Source organism: Leptonotus elevatus, chromosome 1, assembly GCF_054856555.1.
Source record: "Leptonotus elevatus isolate MCC_2025b chromosome 1, RoL_Lele_1.0, whole genome shotgun sequence".
NCBI classification, from domain to species: Eukaryota; Metazoa; Chordata; class Actinopteri; order Syngnathiformes; family Syngnathidae; genus Leptonotus; species Leptonotus elevatus.
This window is the reverse complement of record NC_141239.1, coordinates 54,203,028-54,216,929: the sequence shown is the minus strand read 5'-3', so window position 1 is coordinate 54,216,929 and position 13,902 is coordinate 54,203,028. Positions and strand designations below refer to the sequence as shown.

The window sequence follows — 13,902 nt, the reverse complement described above, 5'->3', positions numbered from 1 at the left end:
ATGTGCTTGTTTACTCAACCCAGCAAGCATGAAACTGCTGACACGTGATCTTAGAAATAGATTAAATGTTTTCATGTACCCCCTGCAATGTGCTCACATACCACTAGGGATCAGCGTAACACTGGCGTATAGTAATGTATTATGCATCGCTATACACAAAATACCATGCAGCAACATTTGGATCAACTTGAACTTGTAATAACATCATTTGGTGTTTCTCTCTAGGCCCACACGGTTCCGTTGGAGTCCACATACTTGGCTGATGGTGAGTCATACGATTTGCAACTTTAATTGTCTTCTTGTAGCATTCATCTGAAAAATTTGACAGGCACCACTGTTTGAACAATGCAGAAAAGTAACTCTCTGTACATTCTGTCAGGTGTACAGCGCTATATAATAAATTTCAACTCTTGATGTATTTGAGAAAGCCGACTGCAGTGTGTTAAGCTCCAACCCTTTGGTGTTGTAGCAATGGGATTGGTGCCTTATAATTGAAGGGTGCCAAAATGTGATCAGTTATTTTTATACTCTTCACAACTTTTAACAGGCACAAACATGTTGTGTGCACATGACAACAATGGGTACACATGATGACATAAAATAAACATTAAATGATGGTGAAAAAATACAAATGAAAGAGAAAAAATAGAGGAGCTTGTGCAACAGGTTGCCACTTGAAAGGCGCCATCTTGAAGAAGAAAAAAAGTAGAATTAAACAATTGTGATAGTCCACATTTGTTCAGTTGTGGAACAGCAATATGTTTTATTATTTAAATGAATGTTTAAAAACAAATGACAAGTTGTACACTTGTCTTTGAAATTATGCAACCTTTATTTATGACACTGCTCACATCTTGTGTACAGTATATTGTTTAAGGCCTATATTGCAAGCAGTCTCTGCGAGGTACTGTATAATTATAGATCTTGGTTGGGAATCTGGTAATTTTTCTTGCAATATGCTTGTATATTAAATGCACTCTGGCAATCTGCCCCAAGTACCAATATCTCTTCCTGCCACACATGCTGTTTTCCTTCAATCTGCTATCTCAATGCATCCAAACTGTAAAGTCCAAAGTCCTTCTGTCCCCTTGCCATTTGCCCTCAGACACTGAACGTAATCTTCTGCTTTCAAATAGCTGGTCCAACTACATTGAATACACTACGCAGCCACAACCCTATACCAAACCCCACAACCCTGCAGATCACACATGCTCAGATATTTCATTTGTATTTTTGTCATATGCAACCTTTTGACAAGGGACTCATGCACACACAGGCATATGGACAAATGCGCTTGCACACACACATGCACACACACACACACACACACACACACACACACACACACACACACACACACACACACACACACACACACACACACACACACACGCTAATAGTGTTTGAATTTATTAATTTCTTCGACGTCAATCCTTCCAATAACACCATTCATTCAGTCAAGACACAGTAAACCTGAGGAGGTATGTTTTTTTTTTGTTGAGATCTGGTGACAACCTGCAGTTTATATGTCAGTACTTTTTTTTGCTTGCGACTAGGGCTGTCAAAATTAAAGTGCTAACTCTGAAGATTCTTTTAAATTCTTTAAAGCATAAAAAACTCAGTTAACTCAGTTGGATTTACTTATCTACTTCCTGTTACGGTCTACAACCTGCAGCCAAACTTAGCCACTGGCATGAAGATGGACAAACATGGACTATATGTAGTATTATACTTTCAGTTTTACTTGTTTGACGCTTGTTGGAGAAATCTCAAGTATTTTGCACATATTACAAAGCCAAATTTAAATAGTAAGTATGTCTTTGGCATATAATTTCAGAGTAAAATACCCTGCCAAGTTCTCTCCACGGGGCCTCACAAATCAAATCAAGTGTTGAGAATTGTTTCTATATGAAAAAAAAAGATGGCCTGTCTATCGTTGTTTTTGGTCCTAATTTTACTATCGTAGAAGCACCATTAACTGATTTGCTAAAAGACTTTGCCATTGGAAGTGCTGAACAAAGTGATTGGGGAGAAGGACATCTGGGCTACCCTCCTTAATCTGCTGCTCCCACGACCATTCCCCAATGGACCATTCGCAAAAGCCCCACCCCTCTCATTTGACGCTTCCGGGTCCAACCTTATCATCCAATATTTACAATGGAAATGAATGTACCAGAGCATTTCAGTGAGTGTTTTTGGAGCAATAGAATATTGTCCCGATTGAGGCAAAAGGGTCTACAATATGAAGTGGAAGGATATATTAAAATATGCAGAAAAACTGACTTCACAGCTATCAATGCTAAATCATACAGGTTTCAAGATAAGTCCAGTACAACAACCACGTCTCTAAGCCTGGAAATTGTGATCCAGCAAAAGAATTCCCATTTTTAATAAATGTACTAGTAAACTGAACAGAACGGTTGTTTACTTTGAGCTAACACACAATGCAATGTGAGTGAAAGAAAAAAATAATAATAATTCAGTGCCTGTTACGATGCTAAATTCACTTTGTGTAGATCAATGAATCAACATAGAGCTCCCAGTATGAGACCCAGCGTAAAATACCTACTAGGACGTCAAGTTACCCAGCTAACAATAATAATGATCATGTGTTTTTATGAGGCGTCGCGTCATAAAGTACTTGCCAAAAATGGAAAATGCGACGAGCTCGCCGCATGAGGTAATGACTGGCCAATGATAATGATATCCTGACAATATACAATATCAAGTAATCATAAGTATAACTTTGATTTCCAGATTTGTGGATGATCTTGCCTCTAGAGCTAAAGTGAATTTGACTACAGAGCTCAAAGCTGGCTTTTAGCTCAGTTGCTAGTTAGTTGGAGCAAACGTAGGAAATGCTTGTTTTGGGGACATTTAGCTGGGGGTGAGGCCGTTCACACTGTGTAATCCATTGAAGACGCCGCTCCACTTTGTGGATTCCACAATCTATGAGCACATCGCTTCCTTATTTTGCTAGTTTGAGGTCCACAGTTTGTTGGAACTAGTTCTATTAAAGTTGTGTGGATCGAATTTACAATGGAGGTCAATGGAGCTTTTCGCCGAATGTCGGAGCTGTGGGCGTTAGGGGACGTGGTTTCGCTGTGGTTTGCGAATGGTCAATGAAGCGTAAGAAAACCCAAGATGGATGAATACACTGCCATAACTTGCACATGTAGTTTTGGGTGTGTTTATTATGGGAGAGTCCTTTATTTGTTCTGTTCATTACCTCTAACTCAGATCATGCTGATATCAAATCATTGTAAAAGTAATGTCTGCCACCTAGGGGCACTTTCTGTTTTTGTTCTTTTCTCCTGAGGGGAAAAATGAGACTTCGATTTGGTGCAGCATCCATTCATTTAAGTGGATGACATATTGAAATTTATTAGGGCATGGCATCTTACAATGGAGACCGTTTTTTTCAGGGGGTGGAAAACATGCATTTTTTCTCTGTTTCCTTTTCAGAGTTAGATGGCCCATACCCTCCCTATGGCTATACTGACCTGCCTCTGGACACTCTGCCATTAGACCCTGATCTCCACGAGTCCTACATACCCGACATGGCCTATGATGCAAGACAGACCTACCCTGAACCGCTCTAACAGGTAAATATGAATGCAATTCTACTATTATAAATAATGGCCTTCTAATTATGCATCTTTATTACTGCCATGGTGAATGGAAAGTTTACCAGTTAGTCAAAGGACTGACGCAGAAAAAAATCACACATAACAAAACATGTATACAGTATAGCGTAACGTGCATGTTTTTGGACAGTCAGAGTAACAGAAGAAATAATTTCCTTAGATGCAACACAATGCAGTATGTAGTGGCCAATTCATAATCAATCAAAACACTACAATAATTGATTACTAAGAAATGTAAATCTGATAGAAAGAAAAACACAAGTCAATGTGGTGCACAAGGAGTTTGTAATTGTGTATAGTGGCCACAATATGGTGAAAAATCACAAAAAATTGAGAGACCATAACACGCCAATACCAGTGATCCTCACTATTTTCTACACAAGGGCCACATTAGCAGAGCAAAGTCAAGGGAGTCTCAAGCTTTTTTAGCTTGTGACACACTGGTGCTGGTCTGAGTTGCTGTCATAGGCAGTGGGGGTGAACTGTGAACGGTTTTGAATGTTGAGTTTACAAATTGCAACGGAAATATTTTGGGCCCTAACTTTAAGAAATATGTACTGTGTCCGGTTTAAATAAATGTTTACATTCTTCTTCTGTTTAAATTCTTCTTAGCAAGTCACATTGTCCATCGGGATCAATAGTTCACGCCCCTTGGCTATGACACCAACTCAACCAAGAACCAGTGTCACACACTAAATGTGTGAGGTCATGCAAATTTACCAGTGACACACGTCAGAGGGTGAGACCACTAAATCCATGCCCACACATTTACACTCTAAAAGCACTTTTACAAGACACTTTGTTTTATTCATACGAGAATGCTAAATGGATGTTAAAAAGCTAGAATTAAAAAAAAACTGTGTGAAAGAGGACAATATTCACTTAAATTTAATTGGGATGGCTTGGAATTGGCCACATGAACCTGCAGAAAAATAAACATGTTTACATTCTCGAGAAAGTCTACCAGGAGAGTGTGACTCCCTCGTCTCAGTGCAACTGATGTTCAGCTCTATTTATCTGCTGGCATAAAGCCAGCGTCTGGGAAATTGCTGCCTTTATGCCATTTTGTACAGAAGCCCCCCTTGGAAATGATTTGTGTTTTTCTGGTGCAAAACTGCTATAAAAGAGGAAAACATCAGTCAATGCTCTATTTTTCTTTTTCTTTTTCTGTTTTTTTAAGTTTTTTTTATTTATTTAGCAAGCAGATACAGTGTGTTTTTTATTTGGTGCCTTCCCAAATTCTTTTTGTTTTATTCTTTGCAAGGTTTCCCCATTTTATGTTTGAGCTAATCAAACATATGTAAATATCAGACAAAGATAGCCCAAGAATATATATATATATATATATATATATATATATATATATATATATATATATATATATATATAAATGTGCGACCAACCTGGACCTATGTGAAAAAGTACTAAAGAGTCTTTCACATATTGCATATGTGCTGATATTGTGGCCCCCCTTGCACGGTTTTCAAGCATGAAAGGCCTATTTTAGGTCACAATGCAGCATTTCATTCGGATTCAAGTCCAAATTAGGACAGACTAGGCCACTTCAAAAGCTTCATTTTGTTTTTCCTGACCGGAATTGTGTTCATGAAGGAGAGAGATATGACAGTATCAGTAGATACAAAATCAGTCAGGAATCCTGAGATATATTTGAATGTAGACTTGTGGATGCGATTCTATGAATGGTTGTCGAGTGAGAGGTCTTGCTTGGTGCATAATATTATGTTACAACCCAAAAACTGCAGTGTCCGGCAGGAGCGAGGTCTGTACATCTCGACAATTCCCACGTACTATCGAGTCCTCACAGTCCATATAGACGTTCCGGTGTTGGTACTGTGCAACCCTTAAGAGAAATCTTATATAACATTTTTTTTCCCCTTGCAGGAACATTAAACAGAGTCTAACCAACACAGAGGATTAACAAATCACAGAAAGAAGGGACTGGAGGAATTTATGAAGGAAGGAAAAAAAGCTTTTGAAGGTCTTAATGACAAGGAGAATCAAACCTGTTCAACCTTTTCTAAAGGTGGAAAATATCCCATTTGGCAATCAAGAACTTTTCGGAGACAGTTTATTGAAAGTGTTTATTGTTGGTGTAAATAACACAACTGTTATTTTGTTATGATGTCTTACAGTGGGGTGAACGTGTGTTATTACACGGGTAACTTAAACTCTTAAAAGCAATCACAAGAAAACGTTGTGTTGAAAGGTTAGGGCATGTGGGACAAGGAGATGCAATTGGAATACAGCTATTGGATAAAACTACTGCAAGAATACTTCCCTCCTTTCTTCAAAAAGACATACAGTAGCATTAACTAACATTCTGAGACACACATTAGGCTAAACGAGTATTTCCAATAATAATCTAGTGTTTTTTCTTTTGTATTTTAAAATGACTGATTGCTTGATGTCATGTAACATGAAAATTTGTCTTTTTTTTTCTTTCATTTTTTTTTTAAACTGGGATGAATGTTAGTCTATTTTGCTATCAAATGCTGCCCATGTATCCATGCTGTCATTTCGATGTCTTCTCTGTGTATTTGAACTGTTCACATGTCCCAGTGTGGCTCTATGTGGTTGTTGCATGGTATTATAATGTGTCAACATTGAGAAATTGCTCACTTTTGCATAGTGGGGAACAAATGGACATGAGGGAAGTTAAAATGTATTTGGCAGTTTGTTGGCCAATTAATAAATAAAAAAAAGTCAATGCCTCTTTGCTCTTTAATGGATCATCAGATTAGGGTTGGACCAAATGTTTCAATTCAATTCAATGAATGAATTGAATTTGAATTGCAGAAAGTGGTATTGAATTCAATGCAATTCAGAGAAATTCATTCTCATCAGATATCAACTGACATCCAGCCATTACTACACTACTATTCGCCGTTCATCAATGTGGGAACAGAATGCGGAGAGCGGCCAGCAACTGTGGTGGGGGGTTATGGGAGGGAGCTCTTTGTGCGACTGGCCCACAAATTGACCAGCCGTTCAGGAAACACAGGAAATTCAATGAATGATAAATAGCAATCATTGGACATTGGCCGGCGACAAACGCGTTCCCAGCGCGTCCATGTTTGTGGTAATCATTTATATATAAGTAGGCCGACTTTACCTTACAAGGAAAAGTTGTTTTATTGAATGGTTAACAGTTCCTCAAATGTTTTATCATTGAGACAGAATTGTTCTGTTTTAGCATCTTATCAAACAATTTTAAAGTTTTTAAATTTAAATGATCTGTTTTATCTTAGGAGGCTTTTAATGTTAAAAAGAACAAGACAAGTATTTACTGTAATTAAGTATTATGTTAGTGTACATGAAATCTTTACAATAATATTACTATGAATTTCATGTTGTCATTTGACTTGCACTGCAAAGCTTCATCGTTAAATGTTCAAAATTTTCATCGGGAATTTCTTTCAATTCACATTCTACTTCGTGCAATGCAAATTTGAATTTTGCAATCCCCAGCCCCCCACCCCCACCAATTAAAGAATTGAATTGTAATTTAGAGGTTATTCTCAATTCAACTTAAAATTTTGCCTAGCCCTCAAGGGCACCTATCAAGCATGTTTTAGATTGGTTTGGACCAGATTCATATTATGAGCTCATTAGCAAGCTCTGCTCTGATAATGATCAGGATAAGGAGCCTCTTCGACTACCAAGTCTGTATCAGATATTGAATTAACAACAGTAGTAAGATCGTCCTTGGCATAAAGAGAAGAGTGGTGGAGGAATTCAATCTGTACTTTGAAGTGTATTAAAGCATCAAGGTCAACTGTGGTTATGAAGTGAGTGGCAGTTTTTTTTTGGGGGGGGGGGGGGGGGGCAAAATACCACTAAAAGAAGAACCATATATGTTAAAAAAGCACAAATACAAAAAAACATGATTTGCTCTGAGCTTTTATCAGAGTTGTTGTGTACCATAATCTGAATTACATTAAAGCTCTTATTTGACTTTGACATTTATTTATTCTAGTTGTATGGAACACCAATGTCAAATAACATTCCCTGAATTAATTTTCTGCCATTTGAAGCTCCTGACATTGAATGCTTTACTCATGAAATTAATCATACCAAAACATGAAACTTAAAACATTTACTGTCTGGAATATAGGTTAAAGCATATAGTCTAAGCCAGTCTTTCTGATCCAAATGTATCTGAATTTATGAAGTCCATTTTCACTTCTATTATTCGCATTTAATTTGGTTTTATTCTGCACCCACGAATTGTTGTTCTGACATTTGAATCTATTCCCAATATGATCTTGTGGAGAACAAGCAGGGGAGTGCGGGGTCACAGTGGGCACCAAAATGTCTTGGGTACCCCCGAGTAAGTCTTCCTACTTCCACCCTGCAGTTCGACAGTGACACCCATGAGTATTCTGTCTACACCACAGACTATGGGGATGGCGATGAGCTACAAATACATATCACAAATACCGTTGCTCACATGGTACAATTAAGTATGAACTAAGGTAACCACTGGCACATTTCTGTGGATACAAATGTCAAGATAGTAGCTGTGGGCTATGGATTCAGTAACTTTTTTAAATTTAATTAGGGCTTTTAGTAATATGGATGGATGGATGATGTTTTGTCTGGCCAATAAACAGACCATTATGTCAATGTTAAGACAGGAACAAAAATAACCAAATTGCATTGTTTCCTGGTTTCTAATTGTAGCCATACACTATACACTATGAGCGATTTGAATTTTGAAGTTTGAAATGTGATAAGGATTCAGAATCGTTAATAAATATTGCCCCCTGCTGGTCAAACTGGAAACCTTCACTGTAGTTGAAAACGACTTTATTTTGATGTGTACAGTATTCACTACATCAATCCCTTTATTTTCTGTAATGCTTGGCAATAAGCGGGGTATACTAGGCACTGGTCAACAGCCAATTGCAGGGCACATATAGTCTAACCACCACTGACAATTTAAAGTGCTCAATTAACCCAACTGTTGGATGTGGGAGGAAGCTGTAGTACCAGGGGGAAAAAACATACAGCATGGGATGAACATGTCTTCTTCTTTTCATTTTGGCTTTTCCCTTTAGGGGTCGCCACAGCGAATCAGTTGCCTCCATCTAACCCTGTCCTCTGCATCCTCTGCTCTAACACCAACTACCTTTATGTCCTCTTTAACAACATCCATAAACCTCCTCTTTGGTCTTCCTCTCGACCTCCTGCCTGGCATTTGGAAACTCAGCAACCTTCTGCCAATATACTCACTAACAACATTGATCATCACACCTTGATGAATACCTGGTGATACAATTTTTGTGTCTTGTCTTGTATTTGCCAAAATAATTTGGCTCATTAATTTTAATGCTCGTCGCCATGTTTGGGGGGTGGATGTGATGTCAAAACGTTAACAGACCATCACTCACACCCATTAGTTACGTTTGAGTGAGACGCCAGATCGCTGGCCAATAGAAGTAAGTCATCCAGTCTTGATTATTTATTTGTTATTATTTATTGAAAGGGAAAGGCAAGGCAAGTTTATTTCTATAGCACATTTCATACACAAGTAAAGCAACAAACACAGCAGTTAACAACATGCAGAAGCAAAGTAGAGAAAACAAAAGTAGTTTACAAAATTTACCAAAACAACATACATTAAAAGGATATAACCTGACCTGGTTTCCAGCTTTCATATGGTAAGAGAATACTTACATATGCCACAGCACCTCCTCCTGCCTCATCTCGTTCATCAGCAGGCAGACATTGCCAGTCACTAATTGATGGACCTTACGTGAGTATTGACTCTGGAGAGTTGTGAGAATGACTCAGGTTCGTCAAAAAAGGCCGCGTTTAATCGGTGGAGTCAGTGGGCCGAGACGGCTTTGAACGTGGTGATGTCACAGCTTCGCTCCTTGCTGGCGAATATGTCTGCGAGCAGTAGCTGACCTGGCGTCTTGACCAAAGTCACAAAAATGCGTTTGGATGCAGTTTTTCTTGATAAATCATTTTATTTCCCCTTCTGACCACCACAGGTATACTTTACAGTAAAGTAATAGACAATATATGCTGTTCACTGACATCACGGGATGATGTAATCTTACGAGTCAACGGCATTTGGTAGGGCTACTTTCACAGCGACTTATAGCTGCGCTCCCATGGTATTGGCACCGAATGCTATTTTGTCATTGATAATGTCACCTTCGGCTTCCTCTAACGTTTCTCCTGCTAAAAAAAATTCAAAATAAAAATAACATATGCGCAAGGTTTAGATCGACTGTCTTCAGAGCGGTACACATCGAAACTTTGATTAATGGAATCAATTGGATTACAAACATTTGCCTCAGTGTTCGGATTTCATGATGACATTTACCTATACTCTGAGGTAAATTGGGTTATCCTACCGTCATTGATCTGGAGCCCTGTATTCACTTCAATTCGGTTGTGTTTAAATATGACCATTGATTCCCCCAACTTTTTTTTACACAGTCAATGCGGGCTCAGGTCCGAAACACGGACGTTCTTTCTGCTTACTACGTGCTGTTGTAGGAGTGAACTTTTTTTGTTTTTTTGGGTTGCTATAAAATCATTTGTGAATTAGAGAAACCCTGAGATACCTGCTGAGGATGCCAAAGTGGTTCCAAGCAATGTGAGTATGTTTTTCCAGACTTCCATCACAAAAAAAGACCTTCAGCTGCTACATCCTTAGTTGCTCCTGCAGTCTCTGCTTGTAGCCAGGCATCGTTTTGTTTATCTCACCTCAAACAGTTAGTCCTTCATCCTAACGTCTGACAACAGTGCAAGGTTCAGTTTAGCTTCTGATTGGCTATTGTTCCGTTCTATGAGAAAACCACAGCGTCCACGGCTCAGTTGCTCTCCGTATTGACCCCATGAACAGAATTGTTGATTGTTAAAACTAACTTATCCATGGTAACGCGGTGTCTCTGGTGTAAAAGTTGTTTTTGTTTTCTACCGAATAATGTCTGACTGTGTAAACCAACAACAGCCCTTGCAAATGAGATTTTGTGTCTTAAAGGGTGTATACCACATTAACACAGAATTTTCAACAAAAGTGTCCATGACTATTTCAGTTGTATAAGGTCTACAAAGGAAACTATCCCTAAATTGCTTTTAACATCTTACACTACATTCCAAGATCAATGTATTCAGACATTAAGCAACAAGGACAGTAAACAACAACATGTTAATTAGTCTATTACATGTGTTTTTGCCTGATGACAAAAATGAAGCAGTCAACCAACGACAAATCCAGGCTTCTACCGAGAAGGTTGTTCACTTAAACTTCAGTGATGTGTTTTTTTGTTTGTTTTTAAATCTCATGCTAATGTTGGATACTACAGTATGTTCAGGTTGTTACGTGTCTCTTACAGATATAAGCATTGTAATTATGGCATGTTCCACTTGTTTTGACATCTCTTGGTAAACACGGATTGCCCCTCTTCTCACCACTGGCCTGAAAATTGCTCAACTGCATTCTGCATTCTGCATTAACTTAGTCGTGTTCACTTCAGTGGTTACAATGGACACAGGAACAGATTAAAGCAGGATTTGATGTCATCATATGGCCTATTTTGTAGGTCTGTGGCCATCTTGTTGATATTTTTATCTGACAGCCTACCTTGATTATCAGGTGGTGATGAAGGCCCGCCCCGCACGATACGTTTCTTTCTTTCTTTCTTTCTTTTTTTTTTTTTTACTTGAATGTTCAGCAACCTCAGCATGGCCTGGCCATGTCTTCACTTTCTTTGTCTGCATATGTTCCAGATCATTTTCACTTTATGACCTTTCCTCCTAAAATCCTGCATCCTCAGTCATTTTCTGGCCTCTCCTGTTCTCAACAGTGTTACTAGCATAACTATTAAATACAGTGTCTCACAATAGTGAGTAACAGTTACTTAATTACATCTATAATAGCTTTTCAACACTGAAGAAATGACACTTTAACACAATAAAATGTAACTGTGTAAATGTATTGTTCCCTCAAAATACAGCCATTAATAAGTAACCCTCTGGCAACAAAAGTGAGTGAACCCGTAAATGAAAATGCCCAAAATGTCAGTATCTTGTGTAGCCACCAATATTTATTTGGGCATGGAGTTGACCAGAGCTTCAAAGGTTACCAGTGGAATCCTCTTCCACTCCTCCATGACGACATCACGCAGGTGGCTTGACTGTAGGCAAGAAACATTTATTTTTGTACTCCGCACCTGGTTGTCGTCATCTGAACCAAATAAGTTGATCTTGGTCTCATCAGACCACCGGGCATGGTTCCTCACATCCATGTACTTAGTCTGCTTGTCTTTAGCAGTGTTTGCAAGCTTTCTTGTGCATAATCCTTAGAAATGGCTTCCTTCTTGGACGACAGCCATGCAGACTAACGGGCACGCAACTTCTTTTTTAACCTGTCTTGTTAAAGCACTGGATGGTTTTGGTTGGTTACTGTGCTGCCTCAGTTTCAGAGTGTTGGCAATCTTTGTAAAACCTAAGCCATCTTCATGTAGAGCAACCATTCTTTCTTTCTTTTTTGTTTTCAGACCTTCAGAGAGTTCTTTGCCATGAGGTGTCTTGTTGAACTTTGGGTGAGTAGTATGGGAAAGCACGAGAGCTGAAATACCAAATTAAACACACACCTTCTCCCTATTCATACCTAAGACATGGTAACACTAACAACTTAGTCACGTGACACGGGAGGGAAAATGACTAACTGTGCTCAATTGGACATTTTTCACTTTGGGGTGTACTCACTTTTGTTGCAAGTGTTTTATCCGTTAAATGGCTGTAGTTTGCGTTACTTTGATGGAACAATACATTTACCCTGTTGTCAAAATGTAATTTTTTTCAGTGTCATCTCATGAAAAATATTAAAATATCTGCAGCAATGTGAGGAGTGTACTCACTTTTGTGTGATATTGTATGTTAGCAAGAAACTTACTAACAGTGTATCGACCTTCCACGGTGCTGCCACATGAATTGTGAGCAAAGCCTAAATAAATGTCTAGTTTTATTGAAATAATGTTGCAATGGTTCTGTGAGAACTGTCAATCCAGATCTTGTTACGAACGACGAGAGACTCTACTGGGCCAAGTTTCTTGCAATGGTTGACGGGGGAGCCAGGCTGTTTGTGTGCATGTACGTGCCTCTGTATGTGTATCCAGCAGACAAAAAAGTTAAGCTCAGTTTTTACATTAATTGTTGTCTCCTCCTAATTCATTTTGGATGATAATCAATAAAATGTGTGTGTTCAAATCCTTTTTGTGGATCTTCTACTAATTGGTCTTCTTCCAATGTGTTTTTTTACCCAAGTCAATAATTACCGGACTTTTCTATTTTCTATTGGAGGAGATATTTTTACTAACTGTGTAAAGGACTTGAAGATTAAAGGTGATCATTTGAAAGAACTTATTGAACCGTGCAAAGGTTTTACACCAAGTCAGCAAAACCATAATAGGTATGTATAGTATTTGTGTCTTTATATTAGAATAGCTTTATTATAATAACTGTAGTAATTTGTCATCCCTCTGGTGATTATCATGTCACCAGTATATTATTATGGTGTCTGAGTACAACCCTCATGGTTTTGCAAAGTTCATAAATCTTTTCATTTCATTTATTTGGTTGTGTCCGTGTCTGATTAGCTGCTGCTATTTATTGTGATACTCGGGGGGAAAGAAGAAAGAAAAAAAAACCTTGATCAGGAAAAATGTCAGACAAGTCAAAATCATTATTCTTGTGATCTTGTGATGTAGCCAAATGACCACAAGATGGTGCACATAAACCAACTAACAAACAAACAGCAAATCTCAAACTGATAGGAAGGAGGGAAAATCAACATAAAAAAACCGTATAATAATCAGAATAGAATAAAAGTAGCTTATATTAAAATATTTTTTTATATATTAAAAAAAAAAGAAGATAAGTCCAACAACCCCGATTTAGGTTACAGAGTTTATAATGATAAATATACATATAGTTTTCACTCTTCACACACATTTTTAAACTATTATGGCTATTTATAACAAGGGACAGTCAAGCAGCCTAAAATGAGAAAAGTCTTATTCTTGCCAAACGTTTTTGATTGCAGTTTCCTTAAGATGCCATCTCTGCAAATCCTAAACAAACCAACACATGCTTAAACTTGAAGATGTCGTTTAGTGTAGACAGTTGCTTTGATTAATTATTTTAGTACCTTTTTCTACCTTTGTGCTTTTCCCCAGTCAGGATTGAAACTCAAAAACGTACTCTTACTCAT

General features: G+C 38.1%; 1 protein-coding gene across 1 annotated transcript in view; it reads left to right on the top strand.

Moving 5' to 3' along the window:
- The window catches only part of LOC147184653 (junction plakoglobin a-like), a 125,603-nt gene extending 119,228 nt beyond the window's left edge, over window positions 1-6,375 (top strand). Inside the window, exons 15-17 of the mRNA XM_086070152.1 lie at window positions 226-265; window positions 3,466-3,605; window positions 5,550-6,375. Coding sequence (XP_085926278.1) covers window positions 226-265; window positions 3,466-3,602 — 177 coding nt within the window. The 3' untranslated portion in view covers window positions 3,603-3,605; window positions 5,550-6,375. The remainder of the gene's footprint in view (window positions 1-225; window positions 266-3,465; window positions 3,606-5,549) is intronic.
- The last annotated feature ends 7,527 nt before the right edge of the window (window positions 6,376-13,902 follow it).